The 14,825-nt window shown below is 34.0% G+C and overlaps 1 protein-coding gene and 2 long non-coding RNA genes across 3 annotated transcripts in view; all 3 read right to left on the bottom strand.

Moving 5' to 3' along the window:
* LOC102582542 (replication protein A 70 kDa DNA-binding subunit B-like) overlaps window positions 1–4,507 on the bottom strand; it is a 13,939-nt gene extending 9,432 nt beyond the window's left edge. The window contains exons 1-6 of the mRNA XM_006353530.2: window positions 4,333–4,507; window positions 1,913–2,091; window positions 1,538–1,823; window positions 1,354–1,444; window positions 1,068–1,201; window positions 913–991 (exon numbers count right to left, since the gene is read on the bottom strand). Coding sequence (XP_006353592.2) covers window positions 913–991; window positions 1,068–1,201; window positions 1,354–1,444; window positions 1,538–1,823; window positions 1,913–2,091; window positions 4,333–4,507 — 944 coding nt within the window. The remainder of the gene's footprint in view (window positions 1–912; window positions 992–1,067; window positions 1,202–1,353; window positions 1,445–1,537; window positions 1,824–1,912; window positions 2,092–4,332) is intronic.
* A 201-nt stretch (window positions 4,508–4,708) lies between these two features.
* Window positions 4,709–6,670, bottom strand: LOC107061685 (uncharacterized). Its single transcript, XR_001474155.1, has 3 exons — window positions 6,430–6,670; window positions 6,081–6,163; window positions 4,709–4,752 (listed from the first exon to the last, which is right to left on the bottom strand). It is a non-coding gene; the product is annotated as an uncharacterized lncRNA (long non-coding RNA).
* Window positions 6,671–7,203: 533 nt separating this feature from the next.
* Window positions 7,204–8,036, bottom strand: LOC107061684 (uncharacterized). Its single transcript, XR_001474154.1, has 3 exons — window positions 7,901–8,036; window positions 7,655–7,699; window positions 7,204–7,339 (listed from the first exon to the last, which is right to left on the bottom strand). It is a non-coding gene; the product is annotated as an uncharacterized lncRNA (long non-coding RNA).
* Between the last annotated feature and the right edge of the window lie 6,789 nt (window positions 8,037–14,825).

The following is a 14,825-nucleotide window of genomic DNA, read 5'->3' as shown; positions in this document are numbered from 1 at the left end:
AAAAGGCTTCACTTGGAAATTTCGGATTTTGATACGGTTGCTCTAAAATTTGGGTTAGACCCATTTCCCACTCAATTTGACCCCCTAAACAAGAATATGAAGTCGGATTTTCAAAAAGTGAAACGGATTTTTTTATATATAGCTAAACAAGTTTCCGGTAACTTCCGAAGCACATTTTTAAGAACTTTTTGGGTCATGTCATCTGTACAAGTAGCTAGTGGGAATGAGAGATTACCTTAGTGCAAGTTATGTCAAATATGTCTTCTGCTGTCATGGACAGTAATTTTTCTCCTAATTCAGCAGAGATAGATGCTGTGGTTGTAGCAGTATTGTCAATAAGATCAATTTGAAAGCTAGAGCTGAAATGAAGGGAAGTTTCAAATATGGGTATAATATACACTATATTTTATAGAAAGTGTAATGTAGAAGTAAAAAAAGTATAGTACCGAGGCACTAATGATGTTTTCCGATTGCATTTTGGACATTCAAATTCCTTTCTATCCTTTGTGCGCTTCTTCTGTTTGCATCCTCAGCATTCAAGCACACAAAAGTCTTGGAACTCATTTAATATGGCCATCTCTGCTTCAACATAGAACACTCCCATCTGTGGGAAGTTTTGAATATTTAGGCGAAGCTACAGAATGACAAAAATGAATGAGGATACTGTGAAATGAGCAGGTTCAAGTATGACTTACAGAAGGTGCTGATGAGATTTCTGCAATAGAGATAAGTTGTTGCCCAGCGGGAGTGACTATCATGGGAGTGATAGATGAGCTTGTTGAGGCATTCTCTGATGGAGAACGTAACAACAGTGTTTTGTTTTCTTTTGCCCTATTGTTAGAACAAATAATATGTTTAGTAGGTTCTTTAGATGCAAAGTGAAGCTATAGAATAAATATGAAATGTCAGTACCAGTTGATGAGTGCCAGTGCCTGGGGGTAATTTGGATTCACACGTACTGTGGAATTGTACCTAGTCTGCAGTGATAACCCTGTATAACACAGAGGTTGTATATTGTTTTGTTATTAAACAAAATAATGTTGGTAAGAAGATGACCGCATATGTACCTTGATAAGTAGAGATTCCTATACTTCTTCCTAGGATTACAAGCAGATCTGCCTCTGTTGTCATTTTTGAGGAGATTTCATGTCCTTCTATTTCTCCAAAATCCTCCCACAGAGTGAAGAGAAACTGATTTCGCCTGAGAGTGTCAGAACATAAGTTCAGAAGAGTAAGTACTATGATAATGCTTAGACGATAATTGATGATGTCAGTAGAAAAATGCAGAAGCTGGTTACTTAGTCAAAATATTTGCAGAAGCTGGGAAAGTAGAATGTCAAATGTGATACTTACTGATTGTCACAAAGGGTAATTTCGCGACACCTATGATGACTGTGACCGGCGTTCTTTTGAGGACCACAACGAAGAACGATTGCTAGTATATCTGCGTATATAATACATAATGAAACGTTGCAACTGTTCTGCAGCAGTAAAGAGGTATATTTCAGTCTGATAATAGCAAGTACGAAGGATGTACCTATTTCTGCAGCAGAATCAACCATCAGATGAGGAATGCGGTCAAAGCTGGTGATATTCAGCTTGGTTGGCGGTGGGAGTGCTTTTTCAACTTCATTAGATGCTTTGATTTGTTCAATTACTGTTTCTTTGTCAAGTATCCAGTAAAATTTATGTATAGGTTTTCCGTATGAAGTTGTTGACAGTTTAACTTTTGCAGTAGAGATTAGGTAGGTATTGAGGAGTTTAAGTGTAGCTGCATACTGCTTGATTTTGTCACTGTACATAACGGCTTTAATTTGGCATTCCTGAAAGCAACGGTGATAGAAAGTTCAGATTAACTAAGTTGAGAGGCAAAGAGCAATAGTGATAACACAAAATGTAATAATGAGCTAACCTCTTCATCTTCCAAAATTAAATTTTGGAATGTACATTTCTTGTCTAGGTTTTCTCGTGGCTGTCCTATTTCGACAATTTGAACTTTGCAAATCCAATCTCGTGTTGCTGGTTCTATTTGGTCGATGTTCACTCTTAGTACCATGTTTGGAGGAAATATAGTTAACCAAATAGTAGTACCTGCAGGATAACAGGAATATTAAGTCAAAGTAGCTGCTTTGGTGTGTTTTTATGAACAGGCGTGATTAAAATAGGGATATGCAAGATTGTTTCATGTCTTCATACAGAAGAAAAAAATGAATGAAAAGTAGGGAGCACTGTGGAATAAAATACACCTTGTAGCTGCATAAAGGAGGTTTTGATGTAGTAACCAAGCACTAAAAAACTCTTGTAAAAGCAATTTAGGACAAAAAGTCAAGATAAAGTACAAACGCATAAAGGATGACATAGCATGTATCACAGTATTTACTCTTGCTGCCATCTTCATCTGCTAACTATTTGTGTGTTATTAGTTCTTTGGGTGAAAACATAATGAAGTTTGTATGTTCCAAAAAAAACCAAAATGAAGAACAAATGAAAAGGGAAACAAGAGTCTTGTTATAGTAGAAGTAGAGTGATGTGTAAATCTGTTAGGGCCCTTTAGTGGATCGCAATGAAGACATAAAATCAGTTAGCAGGCATTATTAATGTGCAATGTACAATTGGGCAAGTGTTTTTTCACAGAGGATCTGTTACAGGGACAGAAAATGTTGCAGAAAATTAAAACAACAACAATTATCTCTGAAACTTGAGTTGAACGACTATGCATTTGGGAAAAGCAATATGAAAAAGTTTACTGAAGGCAGTATGTGATGGCTTATGTATGACTTAGTATGATGGCAGATGCAGTTTCTAGAAGAGACCTAATTTCGCACATTTATATCCCAAGGCAGCATTTAGTCTTACCAAAAATGTTTCCCATTTTTGCATAGAAACTCAATTTTGATGTTACTATTTAAATAAACCCAAAGAAGACAACAGAAAACAGCTATGGTGCAGGTATTTTGATCATGTTGGGCATGAAGCTAAAAGCATACTGTTGGGCCCATGGTATATCTATCTATGAAAGATTTAATAGTATTGAAAGCATTAAATATGAGCCATCAAACAAGAAACTGATAAGGGAGGCTATTACTTTGGCTTTTACATTTGCAATATCAGTAGAAATGTATAATAGCATAGTAATTGACGTCCAGCTAATAACTGTAATTGTGAAAATTCTTTTTTTTCTGTTTTGGTGAGAAGCAGAATCTGGCAGAAAATTTGAAAATGGGAAGACAGAAAAGATGAAAATGGCTTATATATATTATATATTTTAGAGAATATATATAACAATATGTATTACCTTAGTCTTATCTAATTAGTCTTATCTAATGTGTTAATATTCTAATTTGTTTAAATATATATAGTAGAAATTATAAAGGACAAAAAAATTACATGTGTCTTCCTAGAAATTCATAGGGTTTTGGTTGCCAATGAAATTGTGCCAAAAAAGACAGAAAATCAGTACATTTGGTTGTCAAAAAAGAGACAAAATCATTACCTTTGACTACCTAATGTAATTTTTTTTTTTTTGTCATTATTTCATTGGGAATCAAAACTGCATCAATTTTGAAGTAGACAGTTGTAGTTTAATTGTTCTTTCTAAATAAGGAAAAAATAAATTTATTTATCTATCTATGTATCTATCTATGTGTATTTACATACTGTCTGTCTGTGTGTGTGTGTCTCTCTCTCTCTCTCTCTCTGTATATATATATATATATATATATAACCCTGGGGCTTTTCCCTTTGTGAGATATATATATATATATATATATATACACATACATACATACATACATATACATATATATAGATAGATACACATATATATGTATATATATATATATGTATATATATATATATGTATATATATGTATGTATGTATATATATATGTATGTATATGTATATATATATATATATATCTATATATATATGTGTATACGCAGACAGACAGATGAAATAATGTGTCATTTGGTTAGTATGGTAGCAAAAATAGTATAGGATTACCATTTTCTTTCTACTGTAAAATTGAATGTAGGAACTGTTAGACTAAAGGCAGATAATGCATTTCCCTAAAAGTAAATTACATTTGAATGCCTAATAAGTTGAGAAGCACACAGAGATAACTACTGCTTTTACCTTTTCCTTTACTACATGCGAAACTTCACTGATACTCCTTGTAGCTTTGTCCTATAGTAAGGCATATTCATTAATGTCTATTTGACATTATTAGGGACTTTAAATGTGAATGATTTGACCCTGTATGATTATTGGGAGAATTAAGTATACTAAGTGGAACAACTTCTGCCATTGAGATGTTGATGTAATAGGTGAACGGAGAGCAGCAAGATTTTGGGGAAGAGCATGTTTTTGAGCAGAGTATTCTGGGTGGTGTAGTGCCACAAGAGCTACCCTTTTTTCAGTTGGTGTTTTATGATAACAAATTGGGTTTCTCAGATTGTTGGCATCCTTTTTGCTAGTAGCTGTTTGTTCAGGCAAGATTGCATTCATTTCCCGTTTAGTGGTAGACAGCTGAGGGCAACTATTTAGTGAAGTTCTTTTATTGAAGGTAATATCTTCGTGTTCAATTAGGGTCATGCAACACTGAATAACATAGTACAATGTACAGTGAAGAATACAACAGAAGAGTAATAGAGGTGAAAAAAGTATAGAGCAGGAAAATGCAGAAACTTACGTTTGTCAATCAGAAGTTTGTCCTCTATTTCAGCAGCTGAAGAAGTGTGAGTTGGAAAATCCTACATAAGGTGTACCAAGTATGTAATGTATTAGTTAAAACTATGCAAAAGCGAAGATTGAAATGAAGATTGCATTTTTGAGACCATTGTAATTAACAAAAAGGTGAAATGGCAGCTTAGCAAGAGTAGAGCATATATTAAAAGGCACATATGTGCTAACGGCGTAAATAGCAGTGGTGTGTGAGGGAAAAGCATATATGTGGTTAATACATTGGGTAAAGTTGTTGGATGTTTGGATAATTCCGAAAGTTTACTGTCTCTTTAGTGTAGAGGACCTGGACAAAGAAGATTGTTTCGTTGTTTGAGCTAAATTACTGTAGTTTATTCTGCAAATGAAGAAGTTGTTCTTTCCTGTTGAATTATCTTTCATTCACGTATTGATTACATATTTGTTATGGACATCAGCAATGTAGAAATCCCAGAAGCAGCAAGACATACAGTGGAGTTTTTGTCTAGTTTGACACGACATATATACTGCAAATCAATACTAACTAAGGCAACTAACGAAAAAATTGACTAACATTTGCGTATTAGTAGAGGGAACTGCTAGAGTATATTACATTGATTTCTGTAGAGGGCATTACCTTTATATGATATAACCCATTTAGGTATAATTACATTTGATAAGAGCCCTTTTGTTCCGATTGGAATGAATATAGAGAGTAGAAGAGAATGACGAAATATACAGTCAGATTTGCTTATGTAAAAGGAGATGAACTGAGTAGGCAATTTATTCCTAACAAGCTACAGACTTTTGTCATCACAACAATTGTTTTGACTTGATGATTTTATACTATGTCTATGTCATTGATTGCACTGTCTATAATTGAGAAGTCATTTAATTTGATTAGAACTACAAGAGAGCAAGTAGAGATCCAATAAATTGTCCAGGAAAGAGAGAAAAATGAGCGGAGCAAAGGCAGGCAGGATACCTTTGTTAGCCTGGAAGATCGATCAACTTGAAAGAAGGTTTGCATATTCACAGATGTAGAGGCAGAAACAAATATCAGCTGGTAGCTGCAACGGAGGTATGAAATAGGTGTCAACCGAAGAGAGGCGGGAGTTTGTTGTAATGTTTAAATCACGTGGAAAATGAAAAGGCAAAATAGAAGTGGGCTTAATTTATTTTGTATTTACAGAAGTAGCCTTAAACATACAGGTGTAAGCAATTAATTCATTTCGTCAGACTGAGGAAAGCATGACTTAGACAAAGGTAGTGTTTACGATGAACATGTGTACTATAGTCTTAAATTATAAGCAATGTAAATAGTTGAAATATATAATATGACAGTGTGCGAAAAATTAATGTAAGATTAGAGATTATATACCTTTGAGTAAAGAATATTTTCACTGCCTTTGCCTTTTCCTTTACCACATGTGAAACTTGAATGACAGTCCTTCTAGCTTTCTCCTATAGTACGGGAAATTCATAAATCTGTATTTGACATTATTAGGGACTTTAAATGTCAATGATTTGAGCTTATATGATTACGGGTAGAATTATGTATACTAAGTGGAATAAAAATGCTAAAGCTTTATATATATTTGTAAAGTAAATAAATTAACTTGCAAGCAAATATACAAGATTAATTTTTCAGCAAAGTTGAACTGTAAATTTACACAGAATATGCTTAAGAGGAAAAAAGTATGTAGTTTTGATGGAACTGACAGAGTTACCTAAGTTAGTGTTCAGATTGTATCTGCCCTGGTGGAACCATGTAGTCTATTAGTTAATTCATGACATTGTTGATATAAATGCTGGATCTTTCTGTGGGCTTGTTCTGTAGTAGAGCACATCAGCAGGACTGCACAATAATATGTGCTTTGCTTCTGAAATTGCAGTCATATGGGTGGAGAATGAACTGAGACAAAAGGAAGGGCATTTATTCTATACCTACCAAGTTAGCCTGAGAACTAAGGTTGTGACTAAACCACATGGAGGTAAAATGTACGTTGTATTTTGTCTTTGTAGGTAAGTTCATTTGCTGCCTTTTGATCACTAAGAAATAGAGAATTGTAATCCCCAAATATGTGAAGTTGGTACAATAATTTTAACAGGTTGAGAGAGCAATTGAAATGGGTAGTTTGTGTTTACTTTTGAATTAATGCTATGTCATACAATGTAAAGACCCTATGCTCTTCCATTAAGGTGAAGCTGCAATGAAGTATGGTTGATAAAGTTTGTTAAATGAAGAATAATAAATTCGATACAGAATGAAGAGCGTTGGACTCTTCTGTTGATACACTATGCAACATATAAAAGCAAATATGTTGGTCAATTAACGTGGAAAAAGGATTGATATTGTGAGCACAGAATGAGAAAGATCGATATTCTCAGCTGTGAAAGAAAAAGAAGTTCAGATATGGGTTGAATGGGAGAAATAAGAACTGAAATGTAGGAATAAGCATGAGAAATCATGTGTACCTGGTTGGTGTGACTGCCGCCTTTTCTTTTGTAAGTTGGAAACATATGTATTCACATGAGCAGAAGCAGCAGCAGAAGGCATGGGATGCAATGTGTGGACATCAGGACAATTAAGCAGATTCATTTTTGTAGAAATGAAGTGCGTATTACCACTGCCTGCAGCTACAGTCATGTGAGCATGTTAATCCTACAGTTTCAAATTTTGAAACAAAGGAATACAAAGCACATCCACTGCATCCAATTACCATATCAGTGTCTACGACATTTCCAGTTGCACATAAATACTTAGGAGTTAGGTTTAGGTCCAAAGGCAAGCAAAAATTACAAAATGCATGCATAGATAAGTAAAGCCTAAGCATAGCACAAAAAACATGAGTGAATAACTGTAAGTCCTTAACTGAAATTGAAGAGCATAGAGAAATTGAGTAGCTAACTGTAAAAAAAAGGTGAACAAGACAGATATAAGCATAATAATACCTTCATGTATTCATTTACCGCTGCCATTTCCATTTCCATTTGCAGCTGAATTAATTAGGAGTTAGGTTTAGGTCCAAAGGCAAGCAAAAATTACAAAATGCATGCATACATAAGTAAAGCTTAAGCATAGCACAAAAACCATCATTCAATAACTGTAAGTCCTTAACTGAAATTGAAGACCATAGAGAAATTCAGTACATAACTGTAAGAAAAAGGTGAACAAGACAGATATAAGCATAATAGTACCTTTATCTCTTCATTTACCACTGCCATTTCCATTTCCATTTCCAGCTGAATTAACTAATGGAGGCGTAGGTGGTCACAATTGTTTTTCCTGAATATCTCCATCAGCAGCAGAAGCTTTACTCTTCACTTGTACAATGTGATCATTGTGAGCTTCGAAATCTTGTACCATTTTTTGGATAAGTGAGACATTGAGAGCACGATTTTTAGCAGCTTCTTCTTGTTGAAGTGAGACCGTATTTTCCAACTATTTGAACTTTTGCAAATACATCTTTACTTTTGCCTCAACTTTAGCTTCTTCATTTTTTACCTCGTCATTTTTGGTTTACATATCCTTCAATCGATGGATAATTGATTGAAGGATATGCAGAGGAAAAATGAGGAGCTAAAAAATGAGAAAGCTAAAGTTGAGGGCAGAGTTAAGTTGTATTTGGAAAAGTTGAAAGAGTTAGAAAGTAGAGTATCACTTAAGGAGGAAGAAACAGCTAAAAATAGTGTTGTGGATGTCTGAGTGATCTAAAAAATGCTAGAAGATTTGGAAGCGAAGGATGATGATGTTGTACAAGTGAATAGTAAAGCTTCTGGTGCTGATGGAGATATTCATGAAAAGCATCTCTGGTAAATCTGACCGACTCTTTAGAGAATCAGAATCTCTGTTAAGATTTTGAATATTTGTGGAGAAGTGCTTTTGATGGTCCATGAGAATTCCTTCAACCAAAGAGAACTCTTTATGACGAAAAGCTGATTTTAGATATGAGATGAGTAATCTGTGGGAAAAACGAATAAATCATTTTAGTTTGCATTTGAAGATAGCACAAAACTTTGTAACTTTGTAGAAGTTTTCTGTCCTTATTCAAGAATAGAGGACCTACAAAGTGGAGGGGAAAAAAAAAAAACTAAAGAATGCTTACTCCTTTTTATTCACATTGATAAAGAAAGCTAAATTTGCATAACTTCTACAAAGTTACAAAGTTTTGTGCTATCTTCAAATGCAAACTAAAATGATTTATTCGTTTTTCCCACAGATTACTCATCTCATATCTAAAATCAGCTTTTCGTCATAAAGAGTTCTCTTTGGTTGAAGGAATATCTAAAATAAGCTTAGAAGCAATTATTTCCCTAGAGTGATAGGCCTAGCAGTTAATGAGTTTGAATAGGCATTAACAGTTTGGACTGTCCAGAAAAACAGGAATTTGGAGAAACTTGAAATGGTAATTAAAGGAGTTGAACAAAAAGTGATGTGCGAAGAGTGGAAAGTAAAGCAATAAGAGAAGTAGTAAATCAGCAGTAGAAATAAAGTACTATAAGTTGGTCCTAATAGCATTATGAGAGAGTTTCCTACTGGACTGAATACTACAAATGGGTAAGATAACAATTCTGAATGTATTTGAAATGTTTTTGTTACAACTGAAGTAAACTATGATAGAATAGCTCCTGCGTCTATAAAATTGTATAGACCATGGGAGAAAACATATAACGTACCTGTGAGCAGGTGTCAGATGTCTGTGAATCTTGTGGATGGGCTAGCGTGTATATATGGTTTGCGTGAACAGTTGAAGCAATTGCTCTAAGGTGCTGATAATGAAAAAGCTCCTGCAGACCCTGCAGCCTGTTCTGTATTAGCGGTATTTGTACTGTTCAGTTGCAGGGAATTTGCTGTAAAATCAAGTTAGTATTTAGGAATATTGAATTGCATGAAATTCAATATGAAATAAGTTAGAACGACATATGGAACAGCTGAAATGAATCATCAATTATATAACATGAAATATGTGTACGAGGTAATGATTTTTAATAGGCATTCATAATTTCGAGTATCTGGAATAACACAAAATAGAAGAAAGCTGAAATACTAATTAAAAGAGTTGAAGGAAAAGCGATGTGCAAACATTGGTAAATAAATAAATAAGAGAAGTAGTAAATTAGGAGCACAAATAAATTGCCGAAAGTTGATCCTACTACCATTATGAGAGACCCTCTTACTGGAGTGAACAGGTGAAGTAAAATATGGGAGAATAGCTCCTGCCTGTATCAAATTGTATAGATCATGTGAAAAAACATATAAGGTACCTGTAAACATGTGTGGGATGTCTCTCAATCTTGTGGACTGGTTAGCATCTATATAAGGTTTGGGTCAGCAGTTGAATGAATCCCTCTAAGGTGGTGATAATGAACAGGCTGCTGCAGACCCAGTGGGCTGTTCTGTATGACTGCTATTTTTATGGGTGACTTACAGGCAATTTTCTGCAGGAAAAAATGATTATTTAGGAATATTGAATTTCAGCAAATTCAATATGAAATAATTTAGAACTACATATGGAACAAATGAAATGAATCATTAATTATATTACATGAAAAAGTTTGTTTTTCCTTTTGGCAATGAATTTGTTTGGACAACTATTGAAGGAATTAAAAGCGTAAAGAATAGGGAAAACAGAAATGGAGAAACCGTTGAAATCCTAAGTTTTGAATGAGTGAAAGTGTGAAAGCCAATTTTACATTTTTGAGGGGTTGTGGTGGTTCGATGGTGAAGATAGTGTAACAGACAAATACATGCAATTATTTAGCTAAAGTTTGCAGCACATACATACGGTATAATATGGCCTAATATGGTCTACAGGAGACAAATTAGGAATCACAGAAAGAGCTAAAGAAAAGAGAATTTAGGAATTGGAGAAAGAGCAAATGATGGAGGAAACATGTCAATTTTGCTGAAGCGATGAACAAGTACCTGCGCAGGGCGTCCCACAGAAAGATAAATGTTGAGTAAAGCTTCTGAGACAGATTTAAAGGCTATAGAAAAACACAAAATAGTAAAGAACAGATGGATTCGCCATAGAAATTTCGCTTAAAGGATGAATAAGTACCTGCGCAGGTCATTCGATAGAAACAGAAATGTTCAGCAAACCTTCAGAGAGAAATGTAAAGGCTGTAGACAAACTGAAAACACAGAAGAAGAGATGGATTCGCCATTGAAGAGTTGACAATTAGAACGAAGAGTTGAGAGGGAGAGAAATTAGGGTCGCTTAAACCATGAAGAAATACCTGCGCAGGTTGTCTGAGAGAAACAGAAATCTTGAGCAAAGGTTCTTTAAAGGCTGTAGAGAGACAGCAAACAATAAAGAAGAGATGGAGTCGCCATTGAAATTTCGCTTAAACCATGAAGAAGAACCTGCGCAGGTCGTCGGAGAGAAACAGAAATCTTCAGTAAAGGTTGACAGAGATGTAGATAAACAGAAAAGAATAAAGAATAGGTCGATTCGCCATTAATTTTGTGGTCAATATCATGTGACATTAATTTGAAGGGAGATTGTACTAACAGTACTTTTAAAGTGATTTTTATGCATATTATATTAGAAATTTATGCAGCTACATAAAATGGCTATTCAATGAAAGAATTTATGAAGCATGTATACGTACAAAATGTATTTTCCAAAAAGAAGCAGAGGTTGAACAAGAGAGAAGAATTACCTTGTTTGAACAACCTTACACTCTTCTGTTGCTTTATTCTCAGAATTCTTCTTTGTACTGTTATTTACGTAAATGTTCTCATTAGAGTTATGACCAATTGTCATGCAAATGACAGGCAATCATTACAAGTTTTGGTGTTAGAAGAAAAAATGTAGTTTCCCTGTTTTCTTGTAAGACATAATGCTGGAGAAGAAGAAGTTAGATAGCATGTGGATGTAGTAACAATTGTTGTATATTTTTTTTGCAGGGTTATACTTTGAACAATATTATTAGTATAGCCACATCGCTTAGAGCTAGCACATTTGTATCCCTTATCTTCCCTACAAGCTCATATGCATTAATAATAAATGATTACATGTAAGCAGATATTACTGTTTACATTGGATATTGAATCTCCTGAAATGTACTGACAGGAAAAAACCAAACTTGGGAGAAATGCACAACAAGGGATAGGAAGAGAAACATTAAGTTGGAATCCAATTGAAGTAAACACACTTTAAAAAGGCTAAAACGGACAATTTTTGTTTACATCAGTTGGAAAGACTTACATTGAGAAAATGCATGAGAGAGTTTTGAGACTGAAGAAAAAGCGTCCATAATGACCATGCCATGCTCCTAGTCTGAATAAAAGAAAGCATGTTAACTTGAACACAGCACGGGTACTTTCATTCTACATTTGAAATTCGAACAATGAGATATTCGTAGCAGAGAGAAGTACATGACATAACCTTAACATGAATCTCCATTGCAGGCAAATAGTATACTGAGCAATTGAAGAAAGTGAAAAAATATTCTGGAGTTAGTTCTCTTAAAATTGCCAGTCAAAGAGAGTAAATAAGGTTGAATGTTTAAATGTATTTTATGGAGAAGGAAAATAGTACACATGATTAATCAAAACGCAGAAAACATGTTTCTATTGAGAGAGGAGAAGTACCAATTTATGTGAATTAATGAAGAATTTGAAGGTGAATGTTTCTCGAATTTGACAGTAAAACTAACTTACAAATGTAAATTGTTTATATACATCCATGTACTTAGATGTTCGTAAGTGTAGAAGCATATACATAGGGTACATGTAAATGGCCCCTTATACAGATTGACGAAGATGGTAAATAACTTAAATAAGGATTGTGCTTGTTGTTATTTGATGTGCTATTCATGTAATATTTATCTCCATTTATAAAGAATGTAAGTTATACCATGTGAAATCTATTTGTAATATCAAAATACTGAAAGTACTAAAAATGTCAACAATTACGAAGGTCAAATATTCAAAAATATTAAATAAAAATTGATGCTTTGAGACAAACTTGAACAACGTAATAATATTTTGACAGACTAACCAGCACCAATACAGTAATCCTACTTATAAACCCATCAAAACGCTGATATAATATTAAACATTGGAAAAAGTGAAAAAAAATAACATCTAAAGACATAAAACGTAAGAGAATTTTGACCAAATAATGGGTTAACGTCAGACCTTGATGAAGAGAAGTGATGATTAAGGTTTGAAGCGTTGATACGGCAACCATCGTTGCAACAATTTGAAGCAATTGAGGGTTCTCTGCAGGGAGATTCTAATATGGAGGGCGAGTGGGAAACATGGATCTGAATCAGAGCACACAGAGACTCAATTAGTGTTTGGTTCAAACTAATGACAATGAAGAAATTAAGGTGGGGGATTTCTGCACAATAAAAAAGAGATTTTGAAACATACATGAGTAAATAAAAACTAATTAGGAACTTCAGATGAGGAAATTCTACAATAAACTACTGAAAAAGTGGAAAGTGCATAGTAAAGAAGTGGGTTAAAAAAACCAACAAATTGTGACTATAAAAATTGAAGAATGTAAATATGTGAAAGAGAAAAGATAGAAGTGAGAAGAATAAGAAGGGCAATAATAATTTTGAAGCATGGATGAGTAGTTGAAGCCAATTTAGGAACATGTAAGAAGTAAATCGTACAATAACACAGTGAGCAAAACCGAAAATGTAGTAAAAAAGACCCCAACAAGCGGAAACAAATACCCATTACAACTTCAAGGATAAAAGTTGGTATTTTAGGATTATTATAGAATACACGGAAATCTTTGGAAAGAGAAAATAAATGTAGAAAAGGGGCAAATAGTGACCAGTTTGAAGCTTCAAAGAGATAGGAATGGAGAATATGTTTTAATGAAAATAGAGAGTCGCAGAGCTACTTTCAGTTGTTTCCACGTGGCTATAAAGTGAGTATAGGCAATAAAATTGGGCCAGAGAAAGGTAAAATTTAAAGGCTGAAGGGTACACTTTAGACTGCTATTTGTACTACTATATGATGTTGTGTTCGGCTCAATAGTTAGTACTGCCTTTAGTACAATGAGCAGCTGCAGTGTTGGTCCTTTGTAAGTGCCACTTCTGAATAAGGGTAAGATAATAATAACAAGAGAAAGAGCGAGTTGTTTTATTGCATAATAAAAGCATAAAGAAATAACTGAACAGTTGTTCAATTGAGAAACATATGGAAAGAAAGAGTGTTGCAACAGATTTACAGGCAGAAATAGATAAGCTGAAAGAGAAGCAAGATGTAATGCATGTGAAAAGTAAATATAGGCAATAAATGATATTTTCACAGATGCAATGAAGAACAAAAAATAACAAGAACAAAGACAGAAGAGAAAGAAAAAAAAGGAATTACGATGTGGGGGTACCTGTTCTCATCAACAATTGTTGTGTTTTAAAGCTTAATGTTCAGATATAGATGAACTGAATGTAGTGTTCCTCCAATAGCAAAATTGTTCTTGAATTCCACGGTGACTTCTATGGCCAGCAGATCGTTGCAAGTATGAAAAAAAAACTACAAGAAAAAACAATGGACCAAGGGCAAAAGCAAGTTAGAACATACATGAAATAAACTCATGAGGAAAATACCAAAAAAACAGAGAAATGTATAGTTGTGAAATTAGTTGGACCTTCAAATCATGAGATGTAAACGGAGGTGAAATTAAGAACAAAGTAATCTGAAGTATTAATTGTTACCTATGTTTAAAAAAGCCAACTGAAGTAAAATGATCTGAAATTTAAGACTGTGTAGCATGAGGGTGGTTAGTTGTTACATTTGTTGCTTTTAAAAGTATCATGAGAATGCTTTTCGAATAATCTCGTCATAAACTACATTATATGTAGAATGATCATTTCTGTCCTCTGTTGTAGGCGGTCGTATTAATATTTTGACGTTGTCTGAACATTTTGCTCGAGATAAAGCAACATAAAGTTGTCCATGCGAAAAAACTGGTTCACGCAAATATATTCCAACAAAATCTAATGTTTGACCTTGAGCTTTGTTTATAGTCATAGCAAAACATAACCTTATTGGAAATTGTGTTCTTTTGAAGGGAACTGGTAGCTTCTCATCTTGTGATGCTAGTAATGGTATCTTTGGAATAAAAACATGTTTATTTTTAAAATCACCACT

Source organism: Solanum tuberosum, unplaced genomic scaffold (genome assembly GCF_000226075.1).
Source record: "Solanum tuberosum cultivar DM 1-3 516 R44 unplaced genomic scaffold, SolTub_3.0 scf00153, whole genome shotgun sequence".
NCBI classification, from domain to species: Eukaryota; Viridiplantae; Streptophyta; class Magnoliopsida; order Solanales; family Solanaceae; genus Solanum; species Solanum tuberosum.
Note: the sequence above shows the minus strand (reverse complement) of the source record. Positions and strands in the feature narration are given on the sequence as shown.